Genomic DNA, 18,985 nt, shown 5'->3' with positions numbered 1-18,985 from the left:
AAGCAATGACGGACGCGATGAGTTTATTGAAATGGAGGGTGGATGGGATCGGTGTTTGTTTCGGGATGGGTCACTTTCGTAGGTACCTCCGCGTTGGTGTGCCCGGTTCCTTGGTAACGTTTCTCAAGCATTGCGACTTGCAAAACGATATCAAGCTAAAGCCTACGATCTAGTTTAAGGGTCCAGATCGAGCGAAACTTACATTCAGTGAGTTTGGTTCGGTCTAGACATCTAATCAGAATTTTATTCTCTTTCAGGTAGGTATTTCTTCGATGGTTTTACATGATTTATTCTATTTCATGCATTTCTTCGATGGTTTTGCGTGATTTATTTCATTTCGTCGATTTCTTCGATGATTTTGAACTCATGAACACATGTCTTCCACAAATAATGTTGTTGTTTATATAAATTTTTATGTTAAATAAATTTGTTTGGCGTTAAATAAACCTGAATAGAATAGCAAGGTTAAAAGGCGTATGTGTTCTTGTTTTGTTGCGATCCTTTTTTCTCGGTCGTTGCACGGAATACGTTTATAAAACGATCTTTAAATTGTTACTCTAACAGAATCATTTGTAAATCGCGGGTTTCGACTGACTTCTTGAATTCTAATTCCTACCACACGTAGCGTTACAATCTGTTTCGAGGCTTCATCGGTAACGTTGCATGCGACACAAAAATGGTAAGGTGGTTCTAGGACTCCCCCAAACCGGTGACAGAAAAATGCATTGGTTGATAGGTCTATCCTATACCTCGTCTGTGCTCCCGTAAACGATTCTGTATCGATAAAGTTGAATGCGACCACGGACGAGGTATTCTCGGTTAAATTTATTAAATTTTTTTATTTCACACCTGCACAATCCTTATACATAATTACTTTATAACAAGTATAATTGGAATTATCGACATCAGTACAAGATGTTGAATACATCAACTTCCTTCTCAACATTATTTTATTCTTTTCACATTTCCTTGCATTATTTTAAGGAACTTTTGTTTATTGTATCTTCTTTCCTATTTCTTTAAACGTAATAATAAAATAAACGATTCGAATCTTAATACTCGTTTTCACAACGTCGAAACGATAAGCGATGTGACAGGTAAAAGTGGTGTGCTAGACTGCTTTTAAATACACAGCTTGTCAATTCGATATGTTAGTGGTGATTCTTCATGAGCAAATTTGTTGGTTCGGTTTGTGGTTATCAAAAATTGGGAAAATGGACAGTCTGACTACCGCGTCACGTTCATACCGGCCCTAGAGGTGTTATGCGTCATTCTTACAGTCTTTCCGTAGCAGGGGACCAAATTCTTCTTTTACCAAAAAGAAGATATAGATTTAGACAAAGCGTAGGTAAGATAGGCCTACATTTTAAGGAAGGTTCTGTGCCACCCAGGGGGACCAAGCCGTCTTTGTTTGGCTGAAGTTTTCCCGTTTAGTTAGCACCGCATTGGTAGGAGGCGCTAGGTACATCACACACACATACCTACGTGTATCAGTGAGCACGACACACAACCTTTCGACGTTGGTGAAATGTTACCATGACGACCGTCGTCATTTAGAAATGTTTGGCGCAGACACGAGGAAGTGTCCTCACTTTCCCTGGTTTACTCTTTCTAAGGCCGTCTGACCATGGATTGTCGCGTCAGTGACGCGTATGCAGCAGATAGAAGGATATACAAAGCAATTGAATATATTTTCTTTTCCTAAGAAAAGAAGAAATATTCAATTTCAATGTTTATCCTTCTATCTGCTGCATACGTGTCGCTGGCGCGACGATCCGTGGACAGGTTTTAAAGTAAACGGTACATTACACGTATACACATACACATACGTCCCAATTCACACCAATTCACACATTCACAGTTTAGTACGCACCTCATTGGTAGGAGGCGCTACAAACTCTGCTTCAACTTTCGTAAGAGGGAAGCTTGGCCCCCCTGGTTACTACGTGGGTAACTTCCACACACATACTCGACATCTCACTCACTCAACGCGACAAGAGTGTCATCTACAGTCATCTACCAACAAAATACAGATGATAAATGAGTATGTACATTTACAGTCGCATCGGAAAGTAAGTTGACACTCTTTAAAATCGCATAACTTTTTTAAAATTGGTTCAAACGACTTGAGTTTTTTTTTTTAGAAGCTAGCGGAATTAGTTTTCTAGGTGACGTGTTTTGAAACAAATTGCAACTGGTTGGAATAGCGATGAAAATAGTGAAGATCATTTTTTTCAAATTTTTTTCTGAGCCCGTAATGAAAATTCTAAAAATCCGTTTGTAGGTTGTTAGTAAATTGTATACATGCTGAAAATTTCATCTAAATCGGTTAACGTTGCTTTGAGCTATAAACGCTTAAAGATCGTAAAATAAGGGCGAAAATCACGAAATTCCAGAAATCAGCGATTTTCGCCCTTATTTTGCGATCTTTAAGCGTTTATAGCTCAGAGCGACGTTAACCGATTTAGATGCAATTTTCAGCATGTATAAAACTTGCTTCAATCTACAAACGGGTTTTTTGAATTTTCATTACAGGCTCAGAAAAAATATGAAAAAAACAACTTCATTATTTTCATCGCTATTCCGACCATTTGCATTTTTTTTCAAAACGACGAATCAAATTACCTAGAAAACTAATTCCGCTAGCTTTTAAAAAAAAACTCAAGTCGTTTGGACCAATTTTTAAAAAGTTATACGATTTTAAAGAGTGTCAACTTACTTTCCGATGCGACTGTTTATGTACAGCGAAAAATTCAAAAGTTATTCAATTGCAAAGTTCCACCAACGTGCTATAATAAAACAATTATTGTCAACCTTTCTTTTTTTTACGTCACAGATCGTAATTAGAAATGTATGTACATTAGGTTATAGGAAATTGTACATATTTGGCACGCATGAAACTCGTAATGAACGGTCAAACTTTGTAATTAATCGTCCTTCACGAACACAAAATCTGTACACTGCATTGCAGATATTACCAAATAATGTATTTGCCAAACAAATACTGCTATTACGTTGCCCGTTTTTTAAACCAAATGTCTGTGTTACATGGATGATAATTAAATCTGAATTTCAACATTCGAAACAGGGGACTGCAGTTATAAAGATATTTCTGAAATATTTAAACAATTTTTCGAAATGAGTAATAAATTACAAGATACGGCCCTTTCAAATGAATCTGTAGTTTCCCATTCATCGAAGACCAGTTACGCCTCTGGTGCTAGGGGAAACTGTTTTGATTCGCTTTTGAGCTGTTTTAAACTTACTCGTAAAGAAGAGTCGGAGGAAAACTTTACAGATTATCAACACCAAAACTGCGATTACATTGTTGAGAAACTTATTGTAAAACGTGTACCTTTTGACTTTGTTGCAGTACCAGCAGATAATTTAGAAAGCAAAACTGACGTTCACGACAGAGGTATTAGAAAACCTGTCTTAGTGACAGAAGCGAACACTGTGTACTCTAGTGCTACAAAAAGTGGATCACTGGATGTTGCAGAGATTATTTCAAGCAAAAGGACTTCAAATAAAAGCAATGGAAGTCCGATGCAAGGAACCTTTGCATCATTTCCTGTAACTTTTGTTCCAGAGTTCCCTTTAATGAAGAAAGGTTTATTACTGATTGTATATTAACTAGTTTTTCAAATCTTAATAATAACTCTTATTCGTACGCTTTCAGGATTGGAAGGTTTAGAATCGTCGGATATGAGGTCAAAAATTGAACAAAACGTATATAATCTGAGACAAGTGCAAAATATATATCTAGGTGAATCTCAAGACGATAACATTTCTAACCAACTACACGTAGAGGATTGTCATCAGGAACATGCTAATATAAAATCACAAATTAATGGCAGATTACAATATAATCAAGAAATATTTGCAAATGAGGCTAAAGTTCTAGCTGAAAGTATCGCGAATATTGATCTATCAAGTATAACAGTAAAATGGAAAATCATTGTAAAGCATCATAAACCTAAACTCTAATTATTCCAATGCTTATTCAAAGTTGACAAGTATCCCAATACAAATCAATTACTGCATAATCAGTTTTGTGAAAAAAATTAAACTTCATAAGAAAATAGGTAGAACGATTGTAAAAAGTTCATTTGAAAAAAATCCCCCTTTTTACAGATTATGAACGCGATATTTTGTCGCATGTATATGAAAAGCGTCTGAAGCTTCTTAGATTTTTATATATTGTATTGGAATTATTAAAAAAGTTTCATTCGTTATACATGGGAATTTATACAAAATGTTTTGAATGAATATACTCTTCAATGAATAGTGAAACAAAAAGAATACATTGTGTAAGATTTGAGGCGTGGCGAAGACGGTCGTGATTTAATTTCATTCACGACTGTGATCCTGATTCTGCGATCACTGTGATAAATCATTAGTGATTTTGCACTCCATCCCTAAGCGTACGTTATTTTTGCCCCACGCTGGCCACCTCAGACCTCGAAACGAACGCAAAGTGTACGTAGAGTCTTGACCAATAAACAGTTTCGGCACTATGGCGCAGCCAATCCGAGCGTAGCCCATTCTACCGCCACATTGGTACTCGTAGTTTGTACCTGCATTCAAATTCAATGCGCATGCGCAAACATTTCATTGTAATAAATTAATTTTATACCGGTATTTAAAGTTCGCACCATTTTCATTGTGTCGAAAACATTACGAACCATTGATATTCTTCTAACAAAGTTATGTTTCTAAATTTATTTTGTTAAAATAAAGATTAGATAATGGAGAATTGTATCGCAGAAAGTGTTAAAAACGCGTTTGGTTCAGAGTTTCAACAGTTTGTATCTTTTATCAACATATCTTCGTTATTGTAATTAAATTTTTGTACCTCTAAAATGTTACATTCTGCACTTTCTGTTTTAAATTAGGTATTGTGCACGTCATAAAATACTGCTGGAACAGAATAAATGTGGTGCTTTTATGGCGCCTAATGTTAATGTCCTAACAGAATGCATAGACATCAATGAGAGATGCGAATTCAAAGTAGATAATCGAGTGAAAGAAATACAGAATCACAGATCTTCGAAAGTTTCAAATCATAAGAAACGCTATTGCAAAAGTATTATACCTTGTTATACATTTTCTGATGTTGCTAGTACTTTAATATAATTTAGAAAATTAAATTATTATTTTAGGATCGTCGGGGCAATGTAAGCCTTTCAAAAACAGGGAGGAAAACTTTTGTAGAGATACGACGAATATTACTCATCGTTTATTCCTCGCTAATCTAAAACTACAAATTGTCTTATATGACACATCGCCTATTTTACCAAGTTCTACAATTCATTCATGTCCCAGAGACTATATTTTAAACACAGCCAAAAACGGAAAGGAGATATATGAATTCATCTTAAAAGAAACTATGAAAGATACTGTTATCGTTGATTACGAAGTTTCTACTCCATTTATTTCTTCCATTTTAGAAACGCTGCAAAAGCGACATAAACGATTCCATTATTCTAGCGTTTTGAAGCACTTAAATTCGAAACAAAAACCTGATCGAGAATTAAAGTTCAAGTATGAAGTTACCATGAAACAATTAAAATCATTCTTCAATCTTATATTGGCTAAAGTAGTTCCACTGAAAATGTTTGGTAAATTAAGAAATCTTAAGAAAATTAAGAAAGCCACGTTTCACCTTTTAAGCAGCCCACGTTCTAAATCCTTCAATTTATCGCCATATATCGAGAAGCTAGATGTATGTACCGTGTTCATTTCACGAAATTAATTATATCATGATGGAAACCAATTTTTCTAATGCAATCTTTCCATTTTAGATCACCAGTATTATATGGTTAAGAAATGTACAAAGTAGAAAGACCCAGTGGCTTATTATAGCAAAGGTGGTGAAGTGGTTCTTCACTGGATTCCTTATAAAAATACTGCGTATTCAATTTCATGTAACATCGCTTTCTACATCTAATAACGAAAGGCTATATATTGCACGGTCGGATTGGTACAGGGTTCAAAAAAAATTTATTAAGAAAAAGATACATTCAAATGCTTTGCAACCCAATGTTGAATACAATCAATGGAGCCCACCAATTGGTATCTATAAATTACTCCCGAAACATTCCAGTGTGCGACCTATATTTATGCCTCAGTAAGTAGAACAATTTAATGCTGCAGCAGATTTAGTACAAATTCAGATTTACTAAGTTTTTATCGTATATCTTCTTATGTATTAGGTATAAGACAGATGTGCAGAATGATCTATATATCGTTTTTAAATTTCTAAAACAATTGCATATCACAGAATATCAATCACCTAATTTTCAAGAGGATTGGAAGAGAACTATTCAATATAAACAGAATTCGAAGAGCGAAAAATTGCACTTCGTATCTTGTGACGTAATAGATGCATTTGGTTCCATCGTGCAGGGTATAATGTTTTGATGTTTAATTCTTTCGCGTATACAAAGAATGTGTATAAAAATAATTAGAAAATGTTACGTTTAGGTCAGCTGTATGATATTATAGAGTCATTTTGTAGAAAGCTTCCCGAAACTTTGGTACTCAGATTTTATGCAGTAAAAAACGAAAGGCGCATGAATTTTGATACTTTATGCTACAAACAGTATTTTTCTGATCCAAATTTGCTATTACCGCTGAGACCTGGTACATTGTATTCATGTATAAGCCATAAACAGTCTCAATGTGTACAGAAAAGTTGGTTGTTGGAAAGGATTTGGAGATGCATCTTTTCTCAAAGGGTATGTGATAATTTGAAGAAAAATATTATTAATATTATTCTGATATGAATCAGGAGACTACGAATGTATTAATAACATTTAAGTCTAATAACATATGACGAACTCCATTAATCATTGAGGAAGCTGTTGTGTCTCCAGACATGCATGTAGATTCACACTTTGAGGCTGAGATTATGAAAGCGTTAAATTTTCTTAACATTCTTTACAGACAGAATACAGTGGGTACTAACTGTGTGCACTATTTAAAGTGTTATTTTATAATTGGCAGGTACAAATACGCAAAAAGATTTATACTGTAGGGAAAGGACTTGTTCAGGGTACAATGCTATCACCTATTTTATCAGAGATATACTATAACTTTGTATTAAATAAAGAAATGTCAGTATTCTTGAACTCTGGTAACGTTATAAGATACGTGGATGATATTTTATATGGTACTGGAAATGAAATGCTTGCAAAACAGTAAGATATGAATTTTCTTATTTCATTGAAAAGTTTGTAGAAGTGCTGCGTAAATTTGATTACTTCGTAAACTCTGCACAATAGGTTTTTACAATTAACAAAGACAGGCATTCCACAGTATAATTGTCGATTTAATGAATTAAAAACACAGAGCAATATTGCCTGCAATGGAAATACAGCTATGAACAGTATTACTTACATTGGTTACAAAATCAATTGTGATACCTTAGAGGTAGAACCTGCAGATGTAACTACAGATATACGTTACTTAATATCATTTTTTTCGAAACAGGACGTAACTCCCCTAGAGTAAGTAACTGTTTTATCCATGCCTTGAATATTATATTATTTTGCTATAAATTTCAATTCCAAATTTTTGTAGACTCTTCAGAAAGCGGCTGTGTAATGTAACACGTTTGAAATTAACAAAAGTTGTCCTGGATCGTGCGATTAACTCTAAAACAACTATAATAAAAATATTAGAGAAGACATGTTTAATGCAAGCAAAACGGGCTCGCATTTTAATACAAGAATTATTTAATGATGTACACAAGAATATCAAAAATATAGTGAAGATTATTAAACTGAGCAATAAAAAGATTGCGAGACACGTTATAAAAATTCTTTTAAAATGTACTGCTAATTTATTCATAATAATGAAAAAGTATCCTTTATGTGCTCGTGCATATAATAAATACAGTATCAATTCTTTGTTTTAGCCGAAGAGGATATGAAAGAGTCAGGTGTACGTGCATGGAACAAAAAGATTCTGTGGATTCTCTGGATGTCTTATAAAAAGGTTTTTAAAAATTACAATATTTTAGGAACATATTTTATAAATGCTTGTAAAAGTTAAAGGACCTATTGAGGCTGTAAATATGCAGCTGTCTTAACGTCGTTAAATATTATAAGTATATTACAAATTTAAACATAGTACATTACTTTTGTATTTTCGTATATATCATTTTGAAACAGAATTACAATATGTATGCAATGTCTATGGCCCAGATAGCACACGTCGTCTATAAGCTGTCTTTAAGATGTCTTTCAGACTTTCAAGACGTCTGAAGACGTTTTAAAGACGGTTTATAGACGACGTGTGCTATTTGGAGGTTTTTGCCCACGGGCGCTACCCCCACTCCACGACCGAGCGTACACCCTCCTAGCGCCTGTACCGCACCCACGCAATATACCCGTCCCTCTATCCGTGTGCCGTACGCCAGGGTTTAGTCTAGTGATGGCGATACATCCCTACATGTATCGATATTTCGTATCGATACGTATTGACAGTCCAAGTTTCGATACAACAGATATATCGGAGACGAAGTATCGATATCACCGATGCGACTAACATATTATCATTGGTATCGATACTTAAATTAGAAATGGAATCCAAAAATGAAAATATTAATATACCAAAAAATCATTTATTTAGTTCACACATGCTGAATACCGATGGCGTCGGCGTGGTATCCCGGGCATAGACATATATAGATGGAGCAGAAGCTGGGACTATCGGCGAGGGGAACGTTAGGCTTGGAGGGGAAAAGGCAGAGGTCCGATACAGGCACGTCGGGTTAGCTTCGGAAGCATTCAGCATGCATAACCACTGCGTTACCCGATTTGCCTGTATCGCTCCCCTTACCGCGAATCTTACACCCCCCTCAGCTTACGCTCCCTCTATATATGCTATGGTCCCGGGTGTCCGCGTCCGTGCTGCGGTGCAGTTGTATCGATATCGATATTCATGGTTAATTATCGATACAGCAATATATCGTTACATTAAGTATCGATACAAAGTATCGATGTATTCGTTGGAAAGTATCGATATTCCGATACTGTATATCGCCATCACTAGTTTAATCTGCTGAACGCACCCACTATATATGATAGATTTTGTTTTTACTATGGCAGCCTACAGCAGTGCCATCTGTTTATGTAGAGAGGTTATGTTAGCCAACTGTAGCGTTTAATCCACCGCAACCGGCAAACGATTATACTTTTTATGCTTGTGAACAATTCACAAAGCAATTACAAAACAATAATCTGTTTTTGATGTTTATCTGTTGAAAGGAAACCAATCAAAATGGTAAACGAAATGCACTAGCATGTATATATTATTCATGCACGCAGAATATATTGTTATCATAACCTTGTAATTTAACTGAAAAAGTTATTAATACATTGTTCCTTAAATGTTTTCAATTTTTAAACTGCACTTTTCGTTATAAGAAACTAGAATAAAGTTAAATGAAATAAATTGTACTTATTTTCTTTTCAGACGATCGGTAAGAACAATAAGATGCTGCAGCATATCAATTACAGAATAAGAATTATTCTGCAAGATTCAAGAACATTCATAGGCACATTCAAAGCTTTCGATAAGCATATGAACCTTATACTTGGAGATTGCGAAGAATTTCGTAAGATCAAGCCAAAGAATACGAAGCAGCCAGAAAGAGAGGACAAACGTGTACTGGGCTTTGTGCTATTAAGGGGAGAGAACATTGTTTCTTTAACTGTAGAAGGCCCTCCACCTCCAGAAGAAGGGTTACCTAGAGTACCTATTCCTGGGGCTGCTCCGGGACCTGGTATGGGCCGTGCTGCTGGTCGTGGAATGCCAGCGAACGTCACTGGAGTACCTGCTGGACTGCAAGGACCCGTTAGAGGTGTCGGTGGCCCGTCGCAGCAGATAATGACACCAGGAGGCAGGGGTCAAGTTTCTGCGCCACCACAGATGCACCCTGGCGGTCCTCCACGTATGCCAGTTGGAGGTCCCCCACCCGGAATGATGGGTCCACCACCAGGAATGATGGGTAATTGTTCACAAGTTTCGTGCTATCCTCTCTTCATTTTGTATTATTATTCATGAGTCGAAACTCCTCTTTTATTCAATTACAGGTATGCCACCAGGAATGCCACCCATGGGACGTGGAGGCCCGCCAATGGGACCACCAGGAATGAGAGGTCCACCTCCTGGCATGATGCGGGGTGGACCACCTCCTCGTCCTTATTAATATTTTTTAAAGTATTATACTACGGTATTTGGTATTAATAAAGGTCTCTTTTGTAATTGTAATATCTTCTTTTCATTAATACATAAAGAATACCTAGAATAATTTGAACAGATGGAAAAGAAGTATGAAAATTTGACTTTATAAAACAGTTATAATAATTGGCAGTAACATAATTATACATGTATATGACAACAAATTCTAATGTTAACTGCAACATTTTCCATTCAATAGATTTAACTGTATCGAGTAATTATTTACAGATAATGAAAATGAGAACAGTTGATACTTCATATAAATGTATTTTCCGTATTTCAGTTATTCCATGGAAAGTTTTATTAGTAATGGAGCAAAAATATTTTAATTTTTACCTGACTTTGAGTTATTAAAAAGTATAATATTCATCACTTCAATTCGGTTACTATCGGCAATGGAATAGCTGAAGTCGTAAAGTTACATAAATAATTTACTGCTACCTTTTGAGCGACTCCTACAGGCAGTTTATCATTTAGAAGACTGTCATTATTTTTCCTTTAAATTTATGCATTTTCCATAGAAAAACAAGGTAATTTTCTTTTGGGTTAAACAAGAGTGTATGTACATATTTATAACTACAAAAGTTTTCGGTTTATGTACATCAGATTAACTTAACAATCTAGTCAAATAGAGTATAACATGACTGTTCCAACATTCGCAAGAAATAATTAAAGTAATATTGCGCCTATAAATGTTACTCATTACTCTATCTGGCTTGTAGAAAGTCTCAGTTACCTCATGCATATTTACAGATCTTCGGTAATGCGAAACGAAAGTAAATAGTCAGTATCAGAGAAATAGATCTTTTCGCATATCACCATTAAACATTATATGTACAATACTCTGTTCAGCGTGCTCTATTCAGTTGCAACGATACAAAATATAGAACCTAACAATCCTATATATTCTTAACTACACTTGACAATATACGTAAATAGGCAGTATTTTGTAAAAAATGTAACGATCCTTATTTGAATACGAACTTGCATTAACAAATGTAAAAGTAGCGTACCTAGTATACTCTAAAATATGTAGAAGGTATTACGCTAAGCCAGTGTTTCCCAACTTGGAGCGCACGCCCCACAGGGGGTCAATTTGATTGTTAAGGGGGGCAATTCGAAAATCGACTCGTCCAGAGTTTAAGACTTAAATCCAAGAGGAACTCGCAGAAATGCAAAATGATGAGTCAGTTAAAACTTTATTTAATATAAAAGGAGCGATAGCATGGCTTTGTGAGGAAACAGAAATCAAATATCCAAATTCAACCAAATGTGCAAGAAAACTATTGTTACCGTTTCCATCTTCATATTTAGCTGAATGCGAATTTAGTGCCATAAATGATTTGCTGCTAAAAAAAAGAAATCTGCTGGATACAACACAACGGAGAGACTTGAGACTGAAGCTAACTAGATTGAAACGTAACATAAAATCTCTTTGCAGCATGCATCAAGCGCGAGGATCTCCTGTAAATGATAAATAATTACTAATAATTAAAATAATATAGAAAAATCTTTCGTCAAAATTATTTCGTACTTTAATTTCAGTTCTCCATTATATGTTCTGGAAATTTACTTACTGTGTTTCCTCAACAATTTCCTAGTAATTTCTTCCTAAAACCTATCATTTAAGTTTCTTCAGTGACCAATTCAATTTTTTAATATTAAAAATTATGTATATGTTACATAGGGGGCATAAGAATTTTAGAAAGCCTTAGATGAGGCATGGCGCAAAGAAGGTTGGGAAACACTGCGCTAAGCATAAATGAATTTTTCTAATAGTAGTCCTTTGAAAAAATATACAGTTTATTAATATTTGTACGATGCCGAAGGGGTCAGTTTTCAGATCACCATCTTTTCCTCACCATTTTTGTAAGTTCAACATTGAGTAAACACGGTAAGGTGAATTTCAATATATCATTGTACATGTCCTCTACTTATATGTTATATTAAAAAATTTGTAATATTCCTAATATCAATATGTTTGTTCCATAGAGTGAATTATGAGCCCTTAAAAATTTGGCACGTGCCAGACGTAAATTAATCAGTCATACTGACTTATACATTTTCAAACAGATTATTGCACAATCTTCCACAATGATTTAAGGTCTCTTTCGTAAAGGACTGATTTAAGAAAGAAGAAAACCATTAATTCGTCTGAAAGAACTAAAATCTTTTTAAGATTAAATACACAGGCATATATTGTATTATTCGTGTTGTGTGGAATACATCCAATTTTTTTTCCTGTCTAAGTCAGTATATCTAATGTTTTCATTATGAATTATAGCAAATTATCAATTTCAGTACGATTCTCCACTGGGTATTAACATTTCGCAAAATCTAATTCTGAATTTTCGTTACGGCCCCATCCTTTTGTTACCCTACTCTTATTCGCATAAAATAAAATAGAAATTACAAAATTTGTAAAAAAATATCTATGAGACAATGTATAGAAATCCTAATGATTGGAAACAATTTAAGCAGTAGAATATATATTATTAAAATAAACAGCACTATAAAACTGTTAGACAGAATTTCGTTAATTTCAAATGCACGATACGTACTCGCAGATTAGCTCAAGAGTGTTTCTTCGCTTCTTCTTAAAATTTCATGATTTATGGAATTTGTTAAATAAAGATCTCCATACGAAACATTTGTTTCTGCCTTTCTTACGAGAGAGAAATATTAATTTATCGGTAGCATTTGCAATAAAAAATATATATACAAGATGTTTCGCAAGACGTGAAAAATTTAAGAATTTAAAAATTCCTTTAGTGAAAAACAAAATGTCTCCGTTTCACTTTTGCACTACCGATGAAAGAAATATTTCAGTTTACAGAGAACATTTAATTCTAATTCAAGAAACGTACGTTTCTTGGATATATTTCCATTCTCGAAATATCTTGTACATAAAATACGTTATTAATTTACAACGAACAATTTACAAAAGTTTTTTTTTCAAAGTAATTACATGAGATTAGTTGTCGACATTACATGCACTTTTTAATGTAACAATTTCATAGCGTCACTTTGGATGATTTCAAACTGACCTGTGTGTCTCATCTTTAACAGCAGCGATTACAGCATCGGTCGTTACGGCTATCTCTTTATCCTGTACATGTAAATCACTGTTACTTGGTTCCTTCGAAAGACGAGCATGCATATTTTGTATCACAGTCTTAGATTCTGAGGTAAGGACATTAGACGATTCGAGGAGATGAGACAAATCTTTATTTTTCTCCAGAAGGTCTTGTCGAAGATTGAACATAATGGTGTTACCAGACTGAAAAATGAAAAGAACCGGCTTGATGATTATTTAACATCCAATTATGTTACACGATGTAAGTATGACTACACTAAAAATGTTAATAAAATTGGTTGAATATATTCCAAGTCATTACCTTTATATTGGATGTTACAGATTCTGTATGAGATGAATTTGTCGTTGATAACATGGTTACAGCTTGATCTCCATTGTTTAATGTAATATGGCGAGGCAGAACATTGATAGATGCATTATGTTGACTCGTAACACACAAATTCTTTCCACCCATTATTACTTTCCCTAACACTTCCTAAAACGTGCAAAATTACCTGCATCTTACATTCGGAACACGAAACACAATGACGATTATTATTCCACAGATGGAACATCTATGTACCTTGCCTGCATGAGACAGCGTCACACCCTTGGTTTGACCCTTTTGTATAACAATCACATTTGTTTTAGATCCTAGTTTTGTATTAGGATGAGATATATTTACAGTTTTATTAGAATTTAGCGTACAACCCTGAAATGCAACAAATGTCAAATAATTCATCTCGATAGTCCCTTTCATTCAAAAACGTACCATTTTGGCAGTGGTTTGACTATTGAGCGTTGTAGGCAATTTTTTACAAGTTAATCCTGCTGTTTGCTTAGCTGGAGGTGGCCCTGGTCCATTGGATACAGTGGTGCCAGGACATACAGTCATTAGTCGATGTGAATTACCTATGAACAATTGGAAGGTAAGCCAACTCTGGATATGTTTCCAGTTAATATTTAATTAAGTAATAATGACATTTACTTGAAGTAAAGGTTTTCGTTACTGGAGGTTTTACACTAGAATGTATCGCAGGTACAACACGCTTTGTGCTGCTAAGTGTTGAATTCGAATTCTCGGAGTTTGATACCTTTTCTAAACTATAAGGTGTAGGTGAAATTTTAGAATCTACAATAACGCGGAAAACGTAGCTAATTAGCAGATATATTCGCAAGTATTAGAAAAACTGTATTGCGCTGTTTCTTACTTAAACTATCTTGTGTCGATGTATCCGGCACGTGTGCATCGGGTTGGAAGTTATTTCCTGACACAGACGACACATTGCTGGACATTAGAACTGTTGCCCCAATTTTCGCGTTAGATTTATTCTGGGCTGCAATTACTTTTCCCTTTGTTTTCGTAATACTTGTCGTTGTACCCATTGGGATCACAGCATTCACAAAATTACCAGATGGAACTGCCGAATGATTATTAGTATTTTCTTGTACCCTCGATTCCTTGGCATCTGATTGCGAGTTTAACATAATTGAAACGTTTTAGTATCCGTTCATAAAGTATATTAAAAATCAGGGCCGTTCCTGGGTTTTGGCCGCTCAGGTGCAAAAACAATATTGCCGCTCTTATTAATTCAATATTCTTTAATTAAGAATTTAATATGCAGTGTTTACTTTTATATCTATACATACGTAATTTTAAACAGTTATCATGGAAAAAAGTTTCGATTATTATTCTTACTAATCAAAATTTCACATATAATAAACGGCCCGCGGCCCGCTAGGTTTGGCCGCCCGGGTGCGGGGGCACTTTCTGCACCCCCGCCAGGAACGGTCCTGTTAAAAATATATTAAGATTAAAAGTATAGCAACCTGAGCTGCTTTCCCCGCAATTAATATTAAGTGGTATTATTGTAACATTTTGGGGCTGTAATGAATTCGTCGCCACCCTCGATAAATGAATCGTATTATCAAGCGATCCTTTTTCACCGGTATCATGATTTAGTGCTCCAATTGAGTTCGCAGACACTACTAGAACCTGTATAATACGGCATTAGCTTTCTGCTAAGTAGAAGTGATGTAAATTATGTGCACTTATTAGAAGTACCTTGTTCGGATGTAGGGCTTCGAGTGGAGATGAAGGCTTACGTTTCCCGGATACAGTACACTTTTCACTGACATCACAATTATTGCTTTGACTATTTGCATCCTTGTTTTTATCCGATTTAGTGCCCTAAAATGTATTGCACGGAATAAAGTAACTGAAATAGATTAGAAAATATTTTTGCGACGTATAAGCGTTACCTCGTTCGAAACATTTCCATCGCTAAGCGCCTCTTCATTGGGTGAGAGTTCATTATTGCTATGCAAAATTTCTTGCACTTTTAACTTCACCGGAGATTCGCATCTAATATCTATTGAAACAAACATGCGAGTAATGAAATATCCGTTTCTCTAAACAATATGCCAAGAAATGCTTAACCGTTCGACTTCCTTAACTTACAGTTCTACTGCTGTACACTATTTTACATAAACTAAAACCACACATTTACCAAAATAGATAATAGTTTTCCTTAAAACCTTTTGCATCCTCTGTTCTCTCATGAACAGGAAGATTCCTTTTGTTCGCCGCCGCCGTCACGAGAGACAAGCTATTCGCTAATGTTGTGAAAGCAGATCGTGTCTTCAATCTTGGCAAAAGTGGAATAGCCCGGCGACCTTCGATGGTCCAATCTGTGCCAGTGTTTGGACCGTTTAATCTGCGTCAGAACGGTTCATTATTATCCAAACGATATGAAAAGAAAAGAAACTGTTTTACTTCAAGCAGCCTTTATTTTATTAGCCTTTATGTATTTTCGTATACTAGCACTTACTGCTCAGCTATCGTCGCTAGCTTTTCATCGTTAACGGCTCTTCGTACCTCAGCACGGTGTCTTTCGTTAGAAATATGTAAAACTTTAGCCAGCTCTTGCAATAATTTTTGCTTCTCACTAGTGAGGGGGCCTTGAGCGCGTAAGACGGACACCATACTTCCGTAAGCGTCTAATTCTATATTAAACAAGAACCGTATTCACTGTGTGAACGAGACAGGAAGAGTCATGAGAAACAGAGCACATGAAAAGCTCTCCTGAATTTAAGGATATAAAGAAATGTAAATATAACAATACCTAGAACCTCTGAAGGCACGAACATGATGAACAGAAGTTTCTTTCTTTCAAGATCATTTTCTTCCGAGTTATCAAATTCCACCACGGATAGAATATTTCGCAATGCAAGTAAACAACCAAATGTATGTTTATCAATATTACTCATCAGTTAAAAGGAATACTCGGAAGGAAGGAAGCTTATATTGATTATTTCTCCCTCTGAGTAACATGTCGCAAGATATTTACCAGCAAATCAATTACTTTGGACATCCAACAATAAGTATTCCTTCCAAATGATGGTTTCTATGTTTATCCACGATGGTAAACATTATATTATTGATGAAATCTGGAAACTCAAGAAAACAAACTTTATACTTCAAACATTATATTGTTTAATTCTAAATTCACTGCCATTTTAAGGTCGTATTGAGGTACGGCAATTGTAGTACACGGTGGATAAGAACTAAAAAAAAACATCGACGAGCCTATTAACTTGGAAAAACGAAACGATTTTGATACAAAAGAATTCTGTGTACCATGTTTGCCCCTTTGAAGCATCTAAACATTGTTATATGCATTCCTTTGTATCTTCAAATGAAAGAAAGAAATTCACATATTCTGTCTCCTCTGGACTCAGCCTGCACAAAATATAAAAAGGTAGTTATTTAGAAGTTTTCCATCCTCACTGATTTCAATGATTTCTGGATATGTTATCAAGATCAAGATTCCGAACAACTTTTTCCTATACATGTTACCGCCGCAGGATCTTCGTTTTCGAGATATTTGCGAGAAACTTCTGTTGATTTATTCCGACGCAACGCATTCCACTTTCCAACTTGTCCCGGGTATTAGTATTGGTTGGGGCTAGATTAGTGCCGGGGGGGCGCGTAAAGCAGGATAGCGAACTGATGCGAGTTTAGAGATTTGAACCAGAAACTTGCGGATGCCCGTCAACACTCCGATTCATATCGGTTCGCTATCATGCTTTACGCACCCTCGAGCGGGTACGTGCCCCCGCGCTAATCTAGCCCCAACCATACTAATACCCGGGACAAGTTGGACAGTAGAATGCGTTCCGTCGGAATAAGTCAAAAGAAGTTTTCATTTGTTTTGTTCCATGCTGAATACATTGCGTAGTAGCAGCAGCAGTTATTCGCGAATATCTCGGAAACGAAGGTTGGACGGCGGTAACACGTATAGGAAAAAGTTGTCCCGAATCGTGTCCCCGACGACATATCCAAAAATCATTGAAATCGGTGAGGATGGAAAACTTCTAAATAATTACCTATAAAAATAATACATAATACTTGGAATACTCAATGAAATTTTATACGACTACACATTATAATTGTTACTAAGAATATGATAAATTATCATGAAATTATAAAATAGTTATTCTCAAATACATGGCTGTGCAAAGAATGTATTATTTTAATATTTTATTATTATCATTTCTTTTAGGCAGTTTTCATTGTATTAACAGAGATAAAATATTAGGCGTAAGAGCAACAGTCGCTCATTTTCCCAAAGAACAATTTTTTTTTTATTCTTTTTATTCGTATTATACCAAAGTTTAATGAAGGATTTCTATTCGTATTCTAGCCAATGATATCTATTCGTTTTCTACAGCTCTAAGAGCTAACGTATGATTACAGAAATTTAATTGAGAGTTCTGAAGCGAAGAAAATGTTAAAATGCCCAATAATTCCCTTTGCCAGCCTCGACAGAATGCCGTACAACGCGCAAACGTAATTGCTTTTATATACCCGCAGAATGAAACATTTTCGACAAAACGTATATGAGTAAGAACGAAAATATCATTAAAAATAAGAAAGCGGTTTATGGTATTCTAGTCAGCTTTAATAACAAAAAGATACATTTTCATACAATACTGATAAATATTAATTACGTTTACAAATAATGATAATCGAATGCAGTCCTTCGGGTTTCCATTTTCTATTTCTCAATGACGGAAATCTCGCGCACTATGATATTTAATGCATGTTTTAAAATTTCAGATACATTTTCAACGTGTATAATTAGTTTGTGGGCTGTAAAAAGTTGAATGTTACCGTGGTGAGAAAACAATTATACGAAACATAACCTTACCCAAACATCGTAAACATTTTCTGCATTCGTCGCGGGTCATCATTTCGAGCTTAATCGGCCACATGATTGCATGATTTAATCGTTATAATAAACGCGACAAGATTTTATCACCATCCGTACGCTTTTTCCACATTTTCGACGTTTCGTTGACAGTATGGTAAGTTGATGATGGACAAGATGAAGTTATCGTATAATTACTTTTGTGTAACTGTTTTTCCTTACAATGTTGGCACTACTATTACTAGTGAGATCGGCAGATATTTCTAATTATTTGTATATGTTACTTAACCTGAACTACTAGGCATATTTATCGCGATTCTCGCCTAGTGGCGTCTAGCATAAACTCAAGAGGCGCGAAGTTTGAATCGGATCACACGAATGTAATAGGCTTAGGGCGGTATTCTCAGTCGCTACTTATTCTTAAGCAAATGCTTAAGCATGCGGC

The 18,985-nt window shown here is 35.3% G+C and overlaps 4 protein-coding genes across 9 annotated transcripts; 3 read left to right on the top strand and 1 right to left on the bottom strand.

Moving 5' to 3' along the window:
• Positions 1 to 2,412: 2,412 nt before the first annotated feature.
• LOC143378398 (uncharacterized) lies at positions 2,413 to 4,091 on the top strand. The gene is made up of 2 exons (XM_076830130.1): positions 2,413 to 3,610; positions 3,680 to 4,091. Exons 1-2 carry the CDS (start codon positions 3,139 to 3,141, stop codon positions 3,985 to 3,987), a joined length of 780 nt encoding a protein of 259 aa, XP_076686245.1. The 5' UTR covers positions 2,413 to 3,138; the 3' UTR covers positions 3,988 to 4,091.
• A 578-nt stretch (positions 4,092 to 4,669) lies between these two features.
• On the top strand, positions 4,670 to 8,201 carry Tert (telomerase reverse transcriptase). The gene is made up of 10 exons (XM_076809733.1): positions 4,670 to 4,804; positions 4,896 to 5,086; positions 5,163 to 5,725; positions 5,805 to 6,130; positions 6,216 to 6,409; positions 6,487 to 6,740; positions 7,009 to 7,202; positions 7,287 to 7,511; positions 7,585 to 7,835; positions 7,922 to 8,201. Exons 1-10 carry the CDS (start codon positions 4,749 to 4,751, stop codon positions 8,056 to 8,058), a joined length of 2,391 nt encoding a protein of 796 aa, XP_076665848.1. The 5' UTR covers positions 4,670 to 4,748; the 3' UTR covers positions 8,059 to 8,201.
• A 906-nt stretch (positions 8,202 to 9,107) lies between these two features.
• On the top strand, positions 9,108 to 10,281 carry Smb (small ribonucleoprotein particle protein SmB). The gene is made up of 3 exons (XM_076809719.1): positions 9,108 to 9,291; positions 9,484 to 10,018; positions 10,104 to 10,281. The coding sequence occupies exons 1-3, from the start codon at positions 9,289 to 9,291 to the stop codon at positions 10,217 to 10,219; spliced, it is 654 nt and encodes a 217-aa protein (XP_076665834.1). The 5' UTR covers positions 9,108 to 9,288; the 3' UTR covers positions 10,220 to 10,281.
• A 504-nt stretch (positions 10,282 to 10,785) lies between these two features.
• Positions 10,786 to 18,772, bottom strand: LOC143367639 (uncharacterized). Of its 6 annotated transcripts, XM_076809685.1 has the most exons (13): positions 18,541 to 18,766; positions 18,341 to 18,482; positions 16,159 to 16,333; positions 15,866 to 16,044; positions 15,590 to 15,699; positions 15,393 to 15,518; positions 15,158 to 15,323; positions 14,539 to 14,796; positions 14,316 to 14,459; positions 14,100 to 14,239; positions 13,911 to 14,039; positions 13,650 to 13,823; positions 10,786 to 13,531 (listed from the first exon to the last, which is right to left on the bottom strand). In XM_076809685.1, the coding sequence occupies exons 3-13, from the start codon at positions 16,311 to 16,313 to the stop codon at positions 13,289 to 13,291; spliced, it is 1,824 nt and encodes a 607-aa protein (XP_076665800.1). In that variant the 5' UTR covers positions 16,314 to 16,333; positions 18,341 to 18,482; positions 18,541 to 18,766; the 3' UTR covers positions 10,786 to 13,288. The 6 variants fall into 6 exon arrangements, with proteins under 6 accessions (XP_076665800.1, XP_076665779.1, XP_076665810.1 ...); XM_076809664.1 differs by lacking the exon at positions 18,341 to 18,482 and having other exon boundaries at positions 18,541 to 18,772; XM_076809695.1 differs by having other exon boundaries at positions 18,341 to 18,766.
• Positions 18,773 to 18,985: the final 213 nt, after the last annotated feature.

This window comes from Andrena cerasifolii, chromosome 1 (assembly GCF_050908995.1).
Source record: "Andrena cerasifolii isolate SP2316 chromosome 1, iyAndCera1_principal, whole genome shotgun sequence".
NCBI classification, from domain to species: domain Eukaryota; kingdom Metazoa; phylum Arthropoda; class Insecta; order Hymenoptera; family Andrenidae; genus Andrena; species Andrena cerasifolii.
This window is presented reverse-complemented; position numbering and strand designations above follow the sequence as displayed.